The sequence below is a fragment of the Panthera leo genome, chromosome A1, assembly GCF_018350215.1.
Source record: "Panthera leo isolate Ple1 chromosome A1, P.leo_Ple1_pat1.1, whole genome shotgun sequence".
Taxonomy (NCBI): domain Eukaryota; kingdom Metazoa; phylum Chordata; class Mammalia; order Carnivora; family Felidae; genus Panthera; species Panthera leo.
The window spans coordinates 174298833-174313922 of NC_056679.1; the positions used below are offsets into that span (position 1 = coordinate 174298833).

At 43.1% G+C, this 15090-nt stretch overlaps 1 protein-coding gene across 3 annotated transcripts in view; it reads right to left on the reverse strand.

Annotated features, from left to right (window-relative positions):
• Positions 1-243: 243 nt before the first annotated feature.
• The window catches only part of SFXN1 (sideroflexin 1), a 40243-nt gene continuing 25396 nt past the window's right edge, over positions 244-15090 (reverse strand). For all 3 annotated transcript variants that reach the window (XM_042946218.1, XM_042946226.1, XM_042946213.1), the window contains exons 8-11: positions 14543-14592; positions 7281-7330; positions 6827-6874; positions 244-2405 (exon numbers count right to left, since the gene is read on the reverse strand). In XM_042946218.1, coding sequence (XP_042802152.1) covers positions 2309-2405; positions 6827-6874; positions 7281-7330; positions 14543-14592 — 245 coding nt within the window. In that variant the 3' untranslated portion in view covers positions 244-2308. The remainder of the gene's footprint in view (positions 2406-6826; positions 6875-7280; positions 7331-14542; positions 14593-15090) is intronic.

The following is a 15090-nucleotide window of genomic DNA, read 5'->3' on the forward strand; positions in this document are numbered from 1 at the left end:
GACGTTCCTGGAATGACACCACGGGGCGGGGGGCAGAGGGTGGGTGCCCGGGGCACATGGTGTTCGAGAAGGTGGAAGACTGGTAGCCCCAAACAGGAAAACGTTTCCTGCCAAAGGCACCACAGAAAACTGTTTCCTCATTAGGAGTTCCTGATGGTAACCAGATGTTAAGTCTGAACGAAAGTACCATCGACTGTTAACACAAAAACTGCATCACCCTTCACATACAAAAAAGAGAGAGAATTTATTTTCATTCTGAGTTTATTTAACATTTCATCCAGTTGAACGGAAATAATACATTGACTCCAACACTGGCAAAGACACCGTGCTAATACTGAAGTAATAAGATCTGCCAGTCAGTAACACGTACAATCATAATTATCACGTGACTAGAAATATGAACAACTATTTACCTTTATAAGCTCATTGCACTTCATGTGGACTTTTCTCCAGAAAAGATATTTCTAAGAGATCAGCGAAATTGCCAATCTTGGTTCATTTGTTCCTTTTTACAAACCATGATTAAATGATACAGTTAATATTTCTATATAAAAGCATCAGGGGTTGGAAGCCTCAGTAAGTGTTTAAAAAGACACATCTCCATGTTCATGATCCCTTCTACAACAGTGCTTTGGTCCTACCTTCTGGTGTGTATAAAATTTTGGTTAGTTCATCAAGCGTCAAGCCAGCTGCTAGCTGATTTCTCAATGAAGGTTAGGATTCTGAAAGGGACCTAACAGTTAATGGGGGAGGGGGCGGTGAGAATTCTGAGATTAGCTGGGGCAGGTGGGGTGGGCGTCAAGCGCTTAGTTAGGTTAAAAACCACCCTTTCAGCACCTCATGGAGATCTGCCTTCAATTTCAGGCTCTTACCGCTATTTAAAGAGAAGCATCTACAGCAACAAAATACATCAGAATGTCATGGGGAACCAATTTGCCTCAAATGGTTTAAGACAGAAAATCTCAAAGAGAAAATTCTGGTGGCACAAAGGAAGGCTCGAGGTGCCCCCAAGCTTCAGATCCATAATCCTTTCAGAGAAAAAGAGAAACACGGACACAAGGCACACCATTTTTTCTTTATGAGGAAATACAGACTGGTCACATCGTCGGGAAAAACCTGTCGAAACTAGCTTCTACATTTTTCCCCCCACTTACAAGTCTCTGAATTACAAGTGAACTGAGTGGTCTTCACTCAACAGAACAACCACCTAGCATATGCCTGGAGCATCTACAGACGTGAAACATAACCTGTTACGTTAAAAATAGGTGAAGCTACTACAGATGATGTAAACAGTGGTCCATGGATTCGTTATTTTCAAACAGGGTAGAATGCAATAGACAAATTCAAGGAAAATTCATTTAGTCACTGATTCACATACACAACATTTCTGCATCTTTCTGAAAGCCAAGGAGATCTAGATGAATGACCAACACATGTAGCTAGCTGGAGCTGGGCTCTCACTTCTAAAGAATCAAACGAACCAGATCCAACCCAGTCACACAGCACTGGTATTGAATATACTTCCAAAATCCGACACGTGTAACATTTCTGTGATTTGATTACTTGGTGTAAATAACCGAATCTAAGGTCAACAAGTGCGAGGTAAGATGAACTTCGTAAGAATGTAAAACAGAATAAATTTAGAAGTCAACCAAAGAAATCCCCCAGCAATGTGAATGCATATAATCGTGGCTGGCAGGAACAGCTCACGACACTTGTCTATTACCGTGCCTTTTGGGAAGTACATGGGGGAGCTTTCAATCCTACAAATCCAAAAGACATGTCACTTAGTTGGGGTTGCCCACTGCCCAAACTGGAAGTAAACTTCCCATAATGTTTATGAGTCCAGTTTTTTCCAGCTTAGCCTCAGAGCTTTGTTTTCCCAAATCACTGCTGAGTGATTTGAAACAACAACAGGATAAACATTCAGTATTTCAAACAGATTTCCTTTTCGCTCACTGATAATCAGTAAGTATTTATTGAGTATATACTGAACATCTACTCTATGCCTAACAGTGCTTTTTAAAACTCTGGGGGAGGGCTGGTATATTGTCTTTGAAAAACAATTACTATAAAAGCCACAGGAAGGGTATTTTTGCAAATTACACCGTGATTCAAATGTAAGGGAGCCAACGGGTGTCGGGTGCCAGGCCCACACCAGGTGCTGTGCTGTAGGTGGCAGCTTGACTCTAAAAGGCTAATGTGGATCTTTAAAAGGTTTCTGCCACTGGGAGAAACCAGGTTGAACAGGCTTCTCCTCACCAGGTCTGCAGTAGGCGGGACAAGCTGTAGAGTTTCTTCCCCTATTTTATAATCCCTTGTTAAAGTACACGCGCCGTAATTCAGGATAGGTCTCTCGGATCTTGGCTTGCAGCTCAGCCTCCAAGCTCGTCACAGACATGGAACTGGGATAACGGAGAAATGACAGGATTATTACACGGGCAGAGCAGGGAACTAGAATCTGCAGACGGCAGAGAAGGGACCTTTCCGTGCCACCCCTCACCCCCCCACCCCGCCATGACTGGTATTGTAAAACAGGGTTCTGTTTGAAAAATGCTTCCTGGGCCCTGAAAGTGAGTGTCCAGTTCCTTTTAGACAATTAGTTGTTGCTAAAAATCCAAGAAATACACTTAAGAACCCAACAATTCTTAGTTTTTTTAATGTTTATTTATGTTTTGAGAGAGAGAGAGGGAGAGAGTGAGTCCTGGAGGGGCAGAGAGAGAAAGAGAGAGAGACAGAGACAGAGAGAGAGAGAGAGACAGAGAAAGAGAGAGAGAGAGAGAGAGAGAGAGAGAGAGAGAGAGAGAGAGAATCCCAAGAAGACTCCATGCCTTCAGCGTAGAGCCCAATGTGGGGCTAGATCCCATGAACCATGAGATCAATACCTGAGCCAAAATCAAGAGTCAGATGCCTAACTGACTGAGCCACACAGGAGCCCTAAGAACCCAACAATCATTAAAGCTTACAAACTTCTTCGCTGGGAAAAATAAGCAACACCACTTCCAGACCCTGCTGATATTGGGAAACGTGGTAATATGCCACTGCCCAAAAAGAACAATCTAATGTTCACCATTAATAAAAAAGACATGTATTTAGTGGATTTTTTTTAATGTTTATTTATTTTTGAGAGACAGAGAGCATGATCAGGGGAAAAGCAGAGAGAGAGGGAGACACAGAATCTGAAGCAGACTCCAGGCTCTGAGCTGTCAGCACAGAGCGAGATGCAGGGCTCGAACTCACGAACCGTGAGGTCATGACCTGAGCTGAAGTCGGACGCTTCATGGACTGAGCCACCCAGGCGTCCCGATTTAGTGGAATTTGTAACACTAACAATTCACTGGCACTAATATGCTTTTGTCCATTGTATAATAACACATGCTTATTGCAAAACTTTTAGAAAACACTAAAATGGGGGCGACTGGGTGGCTCAGTCAGTTGAACATTCGACTTCAGCTCAGGACATGATCTCAGTTCGTGAGTTCGAGCCCTGAATCAGGTTCGCTGCTGTTAGTATAGAGCCTGCTTTGGATCCTCTGTCCCCCTTCTCTCTCTGCCCCTTCCCTGCTCATGTTCTTTCTCTCAAAAATAAATAAACATTACAAAAAAAGAAAATACTAAAAATTGCAAGAGAAAAACATCACTCACAGTCACACACCACTGAGAGATGACCTCTGTTAGTCTTTGATGAATTTTAAAAAAGTACTTGAATGTATTATATGCATATATATATATTAAAGCTTTTTTTTGTTATAAATGCGTATTTATTATACAAAAGTACGAAGAAAAACTGTCCAGAATACTTACTACAGAAAACCTGGTAATATTTTGATATGTAATTAATCTTTTACCTTTAAATGTTTATTTCTTTATTTTGAGAGAGAGAAAGAGAAAGCATGCGCTGGTGAGGTACAGAGAGAGGGAGAGAGAGTCCCAAGCAGGTTCCGAGCTGTCAGAGCAGAGCCTGACCCGGGACTCGATCTCACGAACTGTAACCGAGCTGAAATCAAGAGTCAACGTTTAACCAACTGAGCCACCCAGTCGCAAAAATAAATAAACATTTATAAATAAATAATAAATAAATAAATAAATACTGGAGTAATATGTTTCTTGGCAGCTGAGTAAACTCCACCTATAAAACCACCTGGTTCTTGTGTTTACTTTGTAGGAAGAAGTTTAAATAATCCTTCTGCTTCCTTAATGGTGACATGCCAATTCAGACTTTCTAATGTTTTAGCATTGTTAACATTTTCTAGGAACCTGCCCGTGTGCCTGTTTCCAAATCTACTGGTGTAATGATGTCGATAATATTCATTTACCTTTTTAGACTCTGCGAGGTCTCTAGTTATACCTCTTTTTCGTTCACAACACGATTTGTTCCGACTGGCGTCACAAGATGACCATCCATTACTATTTCCAAAGAACCAACTTTTGACCTTTTGTTTCTGGGCCTACCTCCTTCCTTTCTCTTTCCCCGGAGTTTATTCTTTTTGTTCCTTTTTGAACTTCAGTTGGACATTTAGCGCATTGATTTTCAGGCATTCTTCCTTTCTAATATAAACATTTAAAGCCAATCATTTCTCTCAGAGCAACGTTTTTGCTGCTTCCCACAAATTTTGATACGGAGGGTTTTTATTACTTCTCATTTATATAGTAGAATGGGTAACTGTGACATATTTATACAACGGACTATTATATAGCAGTCAGGTAAATGAACTCAGCTACATGCAATAATGCGGAGGAATCTTAGCTGTAGGACATTGAATAAAAAAAGAACGAACACCAAAAGACTATACATAGTAATGACACCCTTGTCTAAAAAGTTCCCAAAGAGGCAAAACTAAACATTAGTAATACATATATGTGTGTGTATATATATTATATATATAAAGTAAAAAATTTTAAGGGGCGCCTGGGTGGCTCAGTCAGTTGAGCAGCCGATTTCGGCTCAGGTCATGATCTCATGGTTCATGGGTCCACAGGCCCCGCGTCAGGCTCTGTGCTGACAGCTCGGAGCCTGGAGCCCGCTTTGGATTCTGTGTCTCCCTCTCTCTCTGCCCCTCCCCTGCTTGTGCTCGGTCTCTAAGATAAACATTAAAAAAAATTATTTTTTTTAAATAAATAAAAAATAAAAAATTTTAAATGCAATTGTATGATAACTATGAAGTTCTGCATAATGGTTAAATCTGCAGAGGAGGCAGGGAAGAACCTACAAAAAGATGTAACTGACCGGTGATCTTTTTATTCATGAGTGGGCAGTGGGTGCACGGATGTTCATTGTATCATTAAAGTAAACAAAATAAAATAGGGTCATGCTGGGACCAATAAGAACAGTGTGTAAAGAACCAAGGAATAGGAGTAATCCTATTCTATGGAACTTATGAGCAAGAAACAAAAAGAAAAATAAGCAAATGTAGAAGCAAAAAAAACCCAGAGTGATAAGCTTCATTTTTAGATAGGGGAACACAAAAGAGTGCCCTTGGTCTCCCAAATGTGGAAACCACGTACTCTCCAAGGACAGGTGACCTCATGGCACCAGTAGTTACAGAAAAACTTTGAAGGTCCATACCTAGAATTTAAATCAATCATAACAACAAATGTTAGAACAAATACAGTGTTTTTTCTCATAACACTTAAACAAAACCAAGGTCTATGTAAGGAGCTCCTTTATGGATTTTCAAATCCTTTGATCTCACAATTACAAAAGCTATATTTATTAAGGGTTTACTTTGTATCAGGTGCTCTCCTCAGCATTTGACATACACTATTTCTGAGTCACCGAGTACAAGGTCAACTGTTGGGACACTGGTATATACTAGAGAAATAAATTTTTCTTGCGTTAAGCCCTGAGATTCTGGGGTTTGCACAAGTAAATAGGTATGATTAGCCCTCTTAGGAGATGGAAAAAAAATGCATCTGCCCTGGGCTTAGAGAAGAGGTTCTAAAGGTCTTGCCCTCTCCCAGGGGAGGGCAGGGCTCTAGGCATCAAAGTGGTACAAGGCCCCCTCTCCTGGAGATTTAGTGCCCTATTTAGTACTAGTAGGAGCCAAAGACAGAAATGAAAGAGCAGGTGAAAAGTGGAGTTCTCTCTCAGGTGGAGGGGACCTGATACAGTTAGTTCCAGAACACTTCATCATGCTTTGAAAGCCTAGGGCACTAAAGACCGTACGTTTGAAGCCTGTCGGCCCGTGAAGGTGCCACGAAGGCAGCAGCAGCCTGGTAATCCTCAGACAAAAGCCAAACAACAAAACGCTGCTCTCTGTGCTTTCATGTTAGACCAGGAGGAGGCTGAAGACCTAGATTTATCCGATGCCGATTTAATGCCCGTCAGTCCCGTTCTTACATCAAAAGCAGGACTGAAGGGTGGCCTGGGATGAAGGCACACGATAAGGCATTTGAGGCGAAAAGCCAAGTAGGAAGAAGGGAAGCCAATATACCAATCACTGAGACTAAGTGTGTGTAGCTGCTGTCCCTGGGGCGGATCTCAAATTCTAGTGCGTCTGTGTTCCAGCTGCATTTGCTAACGGACTGGGCGGCCAGGAGCCATATCTAAAGTTTTCTAAAAGCACACTTGTACCAGGAGTTAACGTGATTCTTACAAAAGAATAAAGCATTTTCAAATGTGGTGGTAGAGCTGGATCAAGAGTTTTGAAATTAAGCAGATGTGTATTTGATTTCTGCCTCTGTCTTGTCCTTTGAGGGACGTGGCTTCATTCATCTTTGTGAATCTCAACGTCCATACAAATGAAATGGGACAGCAGCACCTGCGTCTTCAAATGGTTTTTAGGATTAAAGCTGGTGATCACTCCGAAGAAAAGCAAATACATACCTTTTCTGAGGAAACAGAGCACAACACAGCGGCGTAGCAAACACCAAACTTAGAAAAACGGAAAAGAAAAAGACAAGTCAGAGCCTTTCCAATGGCAACTTTCAGATCCTTTGTCTGTCTCACTTTTATAACGATCCTTCAAATATTACATTTCCTCCCCAAAAATACGTCCTGTTTGTGTAATTTTATCACCAGGGACTGTCAAAATAAGTTTCAAAAAAATCAGAGAAATATCCAGAACTTAAAAAAGAATCACACAGAGTCCCAAATGTTGTAGGTTTCCCTTTGCTTCTATCCAATTGTTGGGACCATAAGTTCCCTAAGTTCCGGGATCTGTTCTGGGTCTCACTTTCAAAACCTGTGTCTCACATTATCTACCCATTGCTTTGCCTTTCTTATGCTGTATATTTACCTCCATAAAGGAAATTAAGTATGTAAAAGTGATTCCACTCACCAAAAGCCAACTAATCCAACTTGAATAGGCGCACTCATCCACGGGAACCTCTGTGTGGAGAAATAAATTACTTTGAATGCTTTTTATACAGGCTCTTCGAGACAATTTCTCCTGATTAGCGGGAAGGAAACTCTCCACACTACAAGACCCAGATTAGTGAAATGTGGGGGGAACAATGCAGCAGGCACGTTAGTTCTCACTTCCTGCAGCCTCCTTGATCTGTCAGTAAATGCCCATGCAGAGATCAAGTGGCTTCTCATTTTTTTCTCTTGCACATATAATCTGAGAGATGCGTGGCTCTAAACAGGTGGAGAAATCATTACCATTTAATTGTAATTCACCTCTTGGCTGGGGAGGCTATACAGCCTGGTGTCAAGGTTGGAAGACAAACTAACCTGTACTCAAACCTCTGCCCTGCCAGTTCGCTCCTGACAGTGGGGGAAAGACAGGCAGAGCCCAAGCGCTCCAAGCTTCTGGTTTTCTCGTCTGCAAAACGAGGATCACAGCGGGCTTCCCAACAGTGAATGAGAGAAGATATGTCAGGTATTGGTCATAAGGCACCTAGAACGGTGCCTGGAACGTAGCAGAAACCCAACATTTCCCTCCTCCCCTGCATCTTCCCTTTCTTGCTTTTAGTTGCTGTCAATATGGTTAAAACTATTGCTGGCACAGAAAACTTGTGCTTTTCTCTTTTTTTTTTTTTAAATGGAAACGAAGGAGTTGGTTGGTCTTTCAGAGAATAAGCAGTTAGCTTTTTAGTTTTCAAAAAGGAGTGGTACCAAAAAACACAATATAAAGAACGGTGGGGTATATGGTTATAGAAACAAGGCCACTGAAACGTCTGCAACCAAGTTGTGAACTGGTCGTTATGAAATCAGCCAACTTAGTGAAGAGTCAACACAAGCTGTTAAAAAAATCATGACCCCCAAGATGCTTGCAGGAGAGGCATACCCTCGTCCCCGAGAAGACTCCTCTGGAGAACAGGTACATCACGCAGGGTAGTGCGGGGGGGAGAGAGGCATGGACTAGAGAGGAAGGGAGAAATGTCATCAAGAGAGGACACACCCACCCCTCCAAGGACAGTAAGAAAAGGACACACGGTATCTTGGGCAACTGGCTTGGAGTGATGATGGATTTTCATCAGGAGATGTAAATCCTCGCCCTGGCACTGCCCAGACTTGTGACGTCTGCGCTGGGTGACAGGAAGGCAAGCTCAGCAAGGAGATTTTGTGAAGGATGAACTTGAGCCCCTGAGAGCGGCCTTCTTATTTCAAGTGGACTCTTGTCTGAAGGGAAGGGGGCTAACCTGTTAAACCAGGGAGCAGCTGCAAGTAATCTCCAAGGACGTGTGCAAGTGAGAGGCCGACTGTGCCTCATGCCAATGGTTTCCATGGAAAGGCTCTCAGTAGTGACAAGGATCCGGGAGAACTCTGACTTCATCCAACCTGGATGTCATCCTCTCTCCTGACTCCTCTCCAGCAGCCTGTCCGCTCAACTCATCCCCACTTTTTAAACAGCACTTAGCCTGAGACTCAGGGAGCTGTGGATGTTTGGTCTTCCCTCATATGCTCCCACACCTCGAACTGTGCCAACAGAGGCTATCTTAAATAATAGTTTCAATGAATTAGAGACACTACCCATCAATTTAAAAGGTATATATTCATGAGGCCAATGTGCAAAAAGTTAATATGACTCTAAAATCTTCCCTCCGCCAGGATCGTGATCTTTTCCCCAACAGCTTTACTGACTTATGGTAAAACGCACAGATTTGATGTGTAAAGTTTTGATACATGTATTTGGCTGAGAAGCCATCACGACGATCAAGATAATGAACATATCCTTCCATACCTAATGCTTTCCTTGTGCCTTGTGCCCTTGGCAATTTCTCTTTCTGAAACCCCGCACCCCATTCCCTGGCAACTTCTGATCTCTTGTCACTATATGTATCAGTTTATATTTTCCAGCATTTTATGCACAGAATATATTCTTTTGTGTAATCATTTTGAGGTTCATTCAGGTTGTTGCACGTTATCAATAGTTCATTACGTTTGCTTGCTGAGTTAGGTATTCTATTGCATGGATACAGCACAACTTGATAATCTATTCTCTTGCTGATGACCATCTGGGTTGTTTCTGGTTTTTGGAGATTGCAAATAAAAATAAAGCTGCTGTGACTTTTATAGACACATGCTTTCATTTCTCCGAGGTAAACACCTAGGAGTGACATGGCTGGGTCAGGTGGTAAACATCTGTTTCACTTTTTAAGAAACTACCAAACTATTTTCCAAAGTGGTTGTACTGTTTTTCATTCCCACTAGCAGGATATGAGAGTTCCAGTTTCTCCACATTGCCACCGACATTGGCTATGGTCAGTCTTTTTGACTTTAGCCACTCCTGGAGGTGTTTAGTGGTAGCTCATGTAGTTTTTACGTGAATTTCCCCAGTAACTAAAGATACCGAGCATGTATATGTATATAAACACATATATACATGTATAAATATGTATATATGTATATATTTGGGGAAATGTCTGTTCAAACCTTTTGCTCATTTTTTTAAATTGGGTTGTTTTCTTGAACGAGTGTTGAAGGCTCTTTATATCTTCTGTATAGAAGTCCTTTATCAGATACAAGCTTGCATAGATTTTCTCCCAGTCTGTTTGCCTTTTCAAAACTATAAAGTTTTCAAAAAACAGAACTTTATCATTTTGATGAAGTCCAGTTTATCAATTTGTCTTTTATGGACTGTGCCTTTGCTGCTGTGTCTAAGAAATCTTGGCCAAACCCTCAGTCTCAAAGATGGCCTCTTCTATATTTTGCCAGAAATTTTACAGTTGTAGATTTTTACGTTTAGAGTCTATGAACCATGGGGAGTTAATTTTTATATATGGTACAGTCAATTCCCTATACATAGCCCACAACCTGGCCATCTGGAAGTTTCCCAATAAGCCATGCTGTGTGTCCTCTCTGAGCTTCTGTGGACCATGTATCCTTGGCCACCATTCAAGTCTCTGCCCACCTCCTGCATTTGGGGGAGACATTTCTAATCCCTCTGTGCTGCATTCTGTAATCACCAAGTGTTGGAACCACTGCCTTGTGCCTCTTCCTGTCACTGTGCTTTCTGGCTGTTGAGAGCAGGGCTCTGTCTCTATGACTCAATTACCCAGCACATTCCTTGGATTGTAACAGGGCATTCAGCAAAGGGCTGCTGAGTAAATACACGAGTGAACGAACAAATAAATGCTACACTCACACTTAATTAACAGAAAATCCTGAAAATACACTGAGTAGACAGAGCTGTCTACCTTTGTTAAAAGGAATAAGGAAGAAGCAGAACTAAGGGATGAGGAACTATTATCTCATCTAAACCATAGTAACTTTATTTATTCCTAATGAAAGTGCCAGCAAGGTAAAGAGACCACAGGAGTTATTCTTCAAGAATACCATTCTTCAAAGTGCCAGATTTTAGGCAGTGAACTTTCTGATTTATTGCAAAGGTTTCTGTGAGTCACCTGCCCACAGATGATGCTTTTTTCTAGCTAGCACTCCACTTGGAAAAAGATAAGGCGTGGGGGGAGGGATGAGTCATACCGAATGCTCCCCAAGCTCACCATTAAAAAAGCCAAGAATGTCCAATTTGTTTCATGTTGGCAGAGGAGTTTGGTCATGTCCAAGGTAAAAGCCCAGGCAAGTGCATCCTTACAGAGGGGCACATGCGGCCGCTAGAGCTGTGGGAACAATCAGGGGGCCAGGCGAGGCAGACATCACCCACATGGACGTTACGAGCTGCTGAAAAATGATCTCTGAAACCTCTGTGAAAGGAGCATGGTAAAGCTTGCCTTTCAAGATGCACATGAAAGCGCTCCGAAGATGGAAATGTATGGCTATTAACACAAGCCACCTCTGCCTATGTTTTAGTAGCAGCTACACTATCCCTTCAGTCCCATGGGAACTCTCTACTGCGCAAAATGCAGGACTTCAGCCTAACAGCAACCCTGCACTCTTTCGGGGAGTGGAATGTGTGCATGAATAGCCCAACATTTAGCCACTGCTTTTTCAAAGCGACGTCCTCCCCTGGGGTCTGAAGGGGTGCAGCCACAACCAGACCCCCGGTAGCTAGCGAGACCCTGGGACTGATCCACGAGCTACTCTGACCGCCTCTCCCAACCTCACCCCGGGGATCTGCAACCAGCGGCCTCTGCCAGCTCCAGGTGAGGGGCGGAGGGGTGGAGGGGCAGAGGGGCGGAGGGGCAGGCTGGGGAGCGGGGCAGGCAGAGGGCTTCTCCGTGAAGGATGTGTGGGTGGCACACCTCCAAATTATTATTAAGTACATGGTATCGAGCGAAGCTAAAAACTGCAAACTGAGATGGGGGAGGAGAACAAAATATGTATTCATTTATTAACGTGAAAAAGCCTAAAAGAGAGTGGCAATGGGGGGTTAACTGCCTGGATCATTTGCTGCTTCTTTCATGTAGAAAATGCTGTTAGGCCGAAACAAGAAAATGATGCATTATGCACAACTACGTCCCCTGTCCAGTGTTTGTCACTCAGAGTAACTACAGCAACTTTTCCAACAATGCCGAGACCCCAGGAGTGCCAAGGCACGACTGAACTGGGAGAATGATGTACCAGCCTCATTTCCATGCGTTTTCTCCAGTGATCTAACTTTTCAGCATTAACGTAGCTTCCAATGCAGACTTTCCTTGAGAATTTCTGGGATCCCTAGCCATGATCGGGATACGCGTCAGCAGCCACAGGGCACCACGTGCCCCCAGGCTGCAGCCAGACTCTGCAGAATCGAGTCCCACCCGCGGTGGACGCAGCGAGACCCGGAGCCTCTGCTCCAGAGCCAGGCTGCCGAGATTCTTCTGCTGGCTGGCCTTTGAGAGACAGAGAGAAGAGGACGGGAGGGCTTCGGCAGTGGGGATGCCGTCACTGAAGGTGGCCTCCCAACAGCTTTCACAGCCACCTGCAGATTCATGACAATCATAACCTTGTGACACGATCGGCAGAATGAGCCACACTGATGACCCGTCTCTTACGAAAGCGTCACTTTTATCGTCAGACGAACTATATAAGATGACAGCTTCCAGGTCTTGTAACCAACCTAGAAATCTGGTCTTGCTTTAAAAACCTGATTGTTTCTTCAGTTCAGCAGGAGTGGGGGGTTAGATTTATTTTGATCCTCCATTGCTCCTGAAGTTGGCATGCCAAGACCTTAGGAGCCAAAAAGGCTGCCTGGGCCGACGTATGCCCTTCAGAAACAGTGGGATTCTAATGCCTTCCCAGAGCAAGAGCCGGCAGAGAAGAACACAGGGCATCAATTCAACGTCTGCAAAGTTAGGCATGTACTGTATGGGCCACTCACTACTAGCACCCTGAAGTGCTTTTTCCTTCAAAGCCGAAATCACTTCCCATAAGTAAAGCAGGGATCGACAGAGAAAGGAGCACTGCATTAGTTTTTTTCAGATTTTCTGAAAAGCACTGAGATGTCAAAGCTGATGAATTCCAGATGTGTATATAATCTGGTAGTTTTAGGATACAGTCACTGTTCAAGTACATAAACTAATCCGTTAGCAGCTTTTAAGAGTCCATCTTCTCTAAGCTTTGCACCAGAAGGAGAGATGGGCAAAATTTTTTCATTAATTCTTTTTTTTTTTTTTTTAATTTTTTTTTTTAACATTTATTTATTTTTGAGACAGAGAGAGACAGAGCATGAACGGGGGAGGGTCAGAGAGAGAGGGAGACACAGAATCTGAAACAGGCTCCAGGCTCTGAGCCGTCAGCACAGAGCCCGACGCGGGGCTCGAACTCACGGACCGTGAGATCATGACCTGAGCTGAAGTCAGACGCTTAACCGACCAAGCCACCCAGGCGCCCCTCATTAATTCTTAAAATAACAGCTTACTGAAGTAGGTAAAATGTCACGTGAATCCACAATGACATTTTGGTCTATACCGATAGCTTTACTGCTTAAATACATACATGCATATAGATATAGATATAGATATAGATATAGATATAGATAGGTATCTATATATCTATATGGAACTGTTTTGTATCTGGGGACAGTTCAATGGCTACAGGGCCACCATAACATGCTATTGCACAATTCATACTGATGTGCAAGACTGCTGTGGGAGGGTGCTCAGGGAATACAACTCTTTCATGTGCCCACAGCACCCAAGAAAGAATACGAGAGAAGGTGCTGGAGAGAGGGTCCCCTTTCCCTAACATGGGGTTGACGCAGGGACGGGCCACAGCCTGGGTACATGGGTCAAATGAGGCACTCGACGTTACTATCTCCTCACGGCATACTTTCTGGTTTCCTTCTCTAAGAACATTAATTGTATTGCAAGTGTTTATGAAGTGTTCACTTAGCGGTGACTGTAGCTTTCCTCCTGGGGCCCATTAGAATTCTCCTAATCGTGAGATTAGGATTAGGAAACCATTCAGGAAGTGTTTGGCCTGCGAACTAGGTCCTTTTTCAAAGCTTTATAGTGTCTCTTCGATGTTACATTTCTGTTTCTAAGACCCAAAACGATTCACCCCAAGACAGCTGCGGTCTTCCCCACAAGACACCTGTTCCTTCAGCGAGGAGCCTGCCTCCTTTCTCCTGGTAGATCTAACAAAGCCACTTTCCAAACCGCATGAGCCACATGAGTCACCCGATTCTACCATATCCCAATTGTTAAAGCACTGGAAAATGAAGATGATGCGTGAACACTATTGCTTTAAACCGCGGATGCTACAAACAGCAGTGTAGGAGCATCGAGAGTCCTCGGTCACAGTTTCATCCCGTGACGTTTTCAGACCTTGAAGGGAGGTGGCTGAGAGACTAATGAATTACTAGCTATGATCACCAAAGAAAAATACACGGGGCGCTATATTCAGGGTTCAACAAAGCTACTACTCCAAACGACGTTTCCATTTCCGGTAGTCGGCACAGTGACCTATCAACACATCACTCCAAATTCACACCACGTCTTCATTATCACCTAGCTAGGCATCCCAGTGATGACGAGGATGAGTGTCTCACTCATCCCGAGGGTGTGACCTCTCGAGAAGTGAGCAGCCACCTTCCATTTACGAAAGCTTTTTCAAATATCTGAGATCACAAGTAAAATGTCCCTCGAAACATCTTTTTAGTTACGCGAGTGCCCAAGTGCCAACGGCCTTCAAACTCTTTACTCGCTGTGTAGGAAACATTCTGCACAGTTTGAAATCCGAAAGGGTTGAGGCAGAGATAGAAGCGGGGCTTACCTTTAGGAAGGCTTTCTTCTCCAAAGTGTTCATGATAAATGGAGGGATGGCTGCGAGTAAAGACAGATCCACCTAAGTCTTAATATTTATTTTCAGCTTATGTTTTTTTCAACAATTTCACAAAACGCTTATGTCACTTTTAGGCTATTTTCGCTGGCAGAGTGCAATTATTTGCAGTAATTCTTTAAAATACTTTAGTATTTAAAAAAGATTTTAAAACTAATGTGATGGTCTTTACCAGCCAGAAAATTTTATAATCTTGAAGGGAACTTTAGATTTTACTTTAAGTATGCAACAGCACACACATCAGGAACTTTCCTCTCCTGTGTTAACAAAACACATGCAACCTCCCCCAGGCATCCATCCCACGTGGGGGGAGAAAAAAGAGAAAAAAGAAAAAAAGATTCCTGCCTTGAGTGACCCTAGAAAAGTTACCTAACTTCTCTGAGCCTCAGCTTTCTGTTTTCCTCATTGATAAAGCGGAGAAAATTCTATCAAACTGGCTGGGACGGTCAGATACAATGATGCACATAAAACTTCGGGGAGTG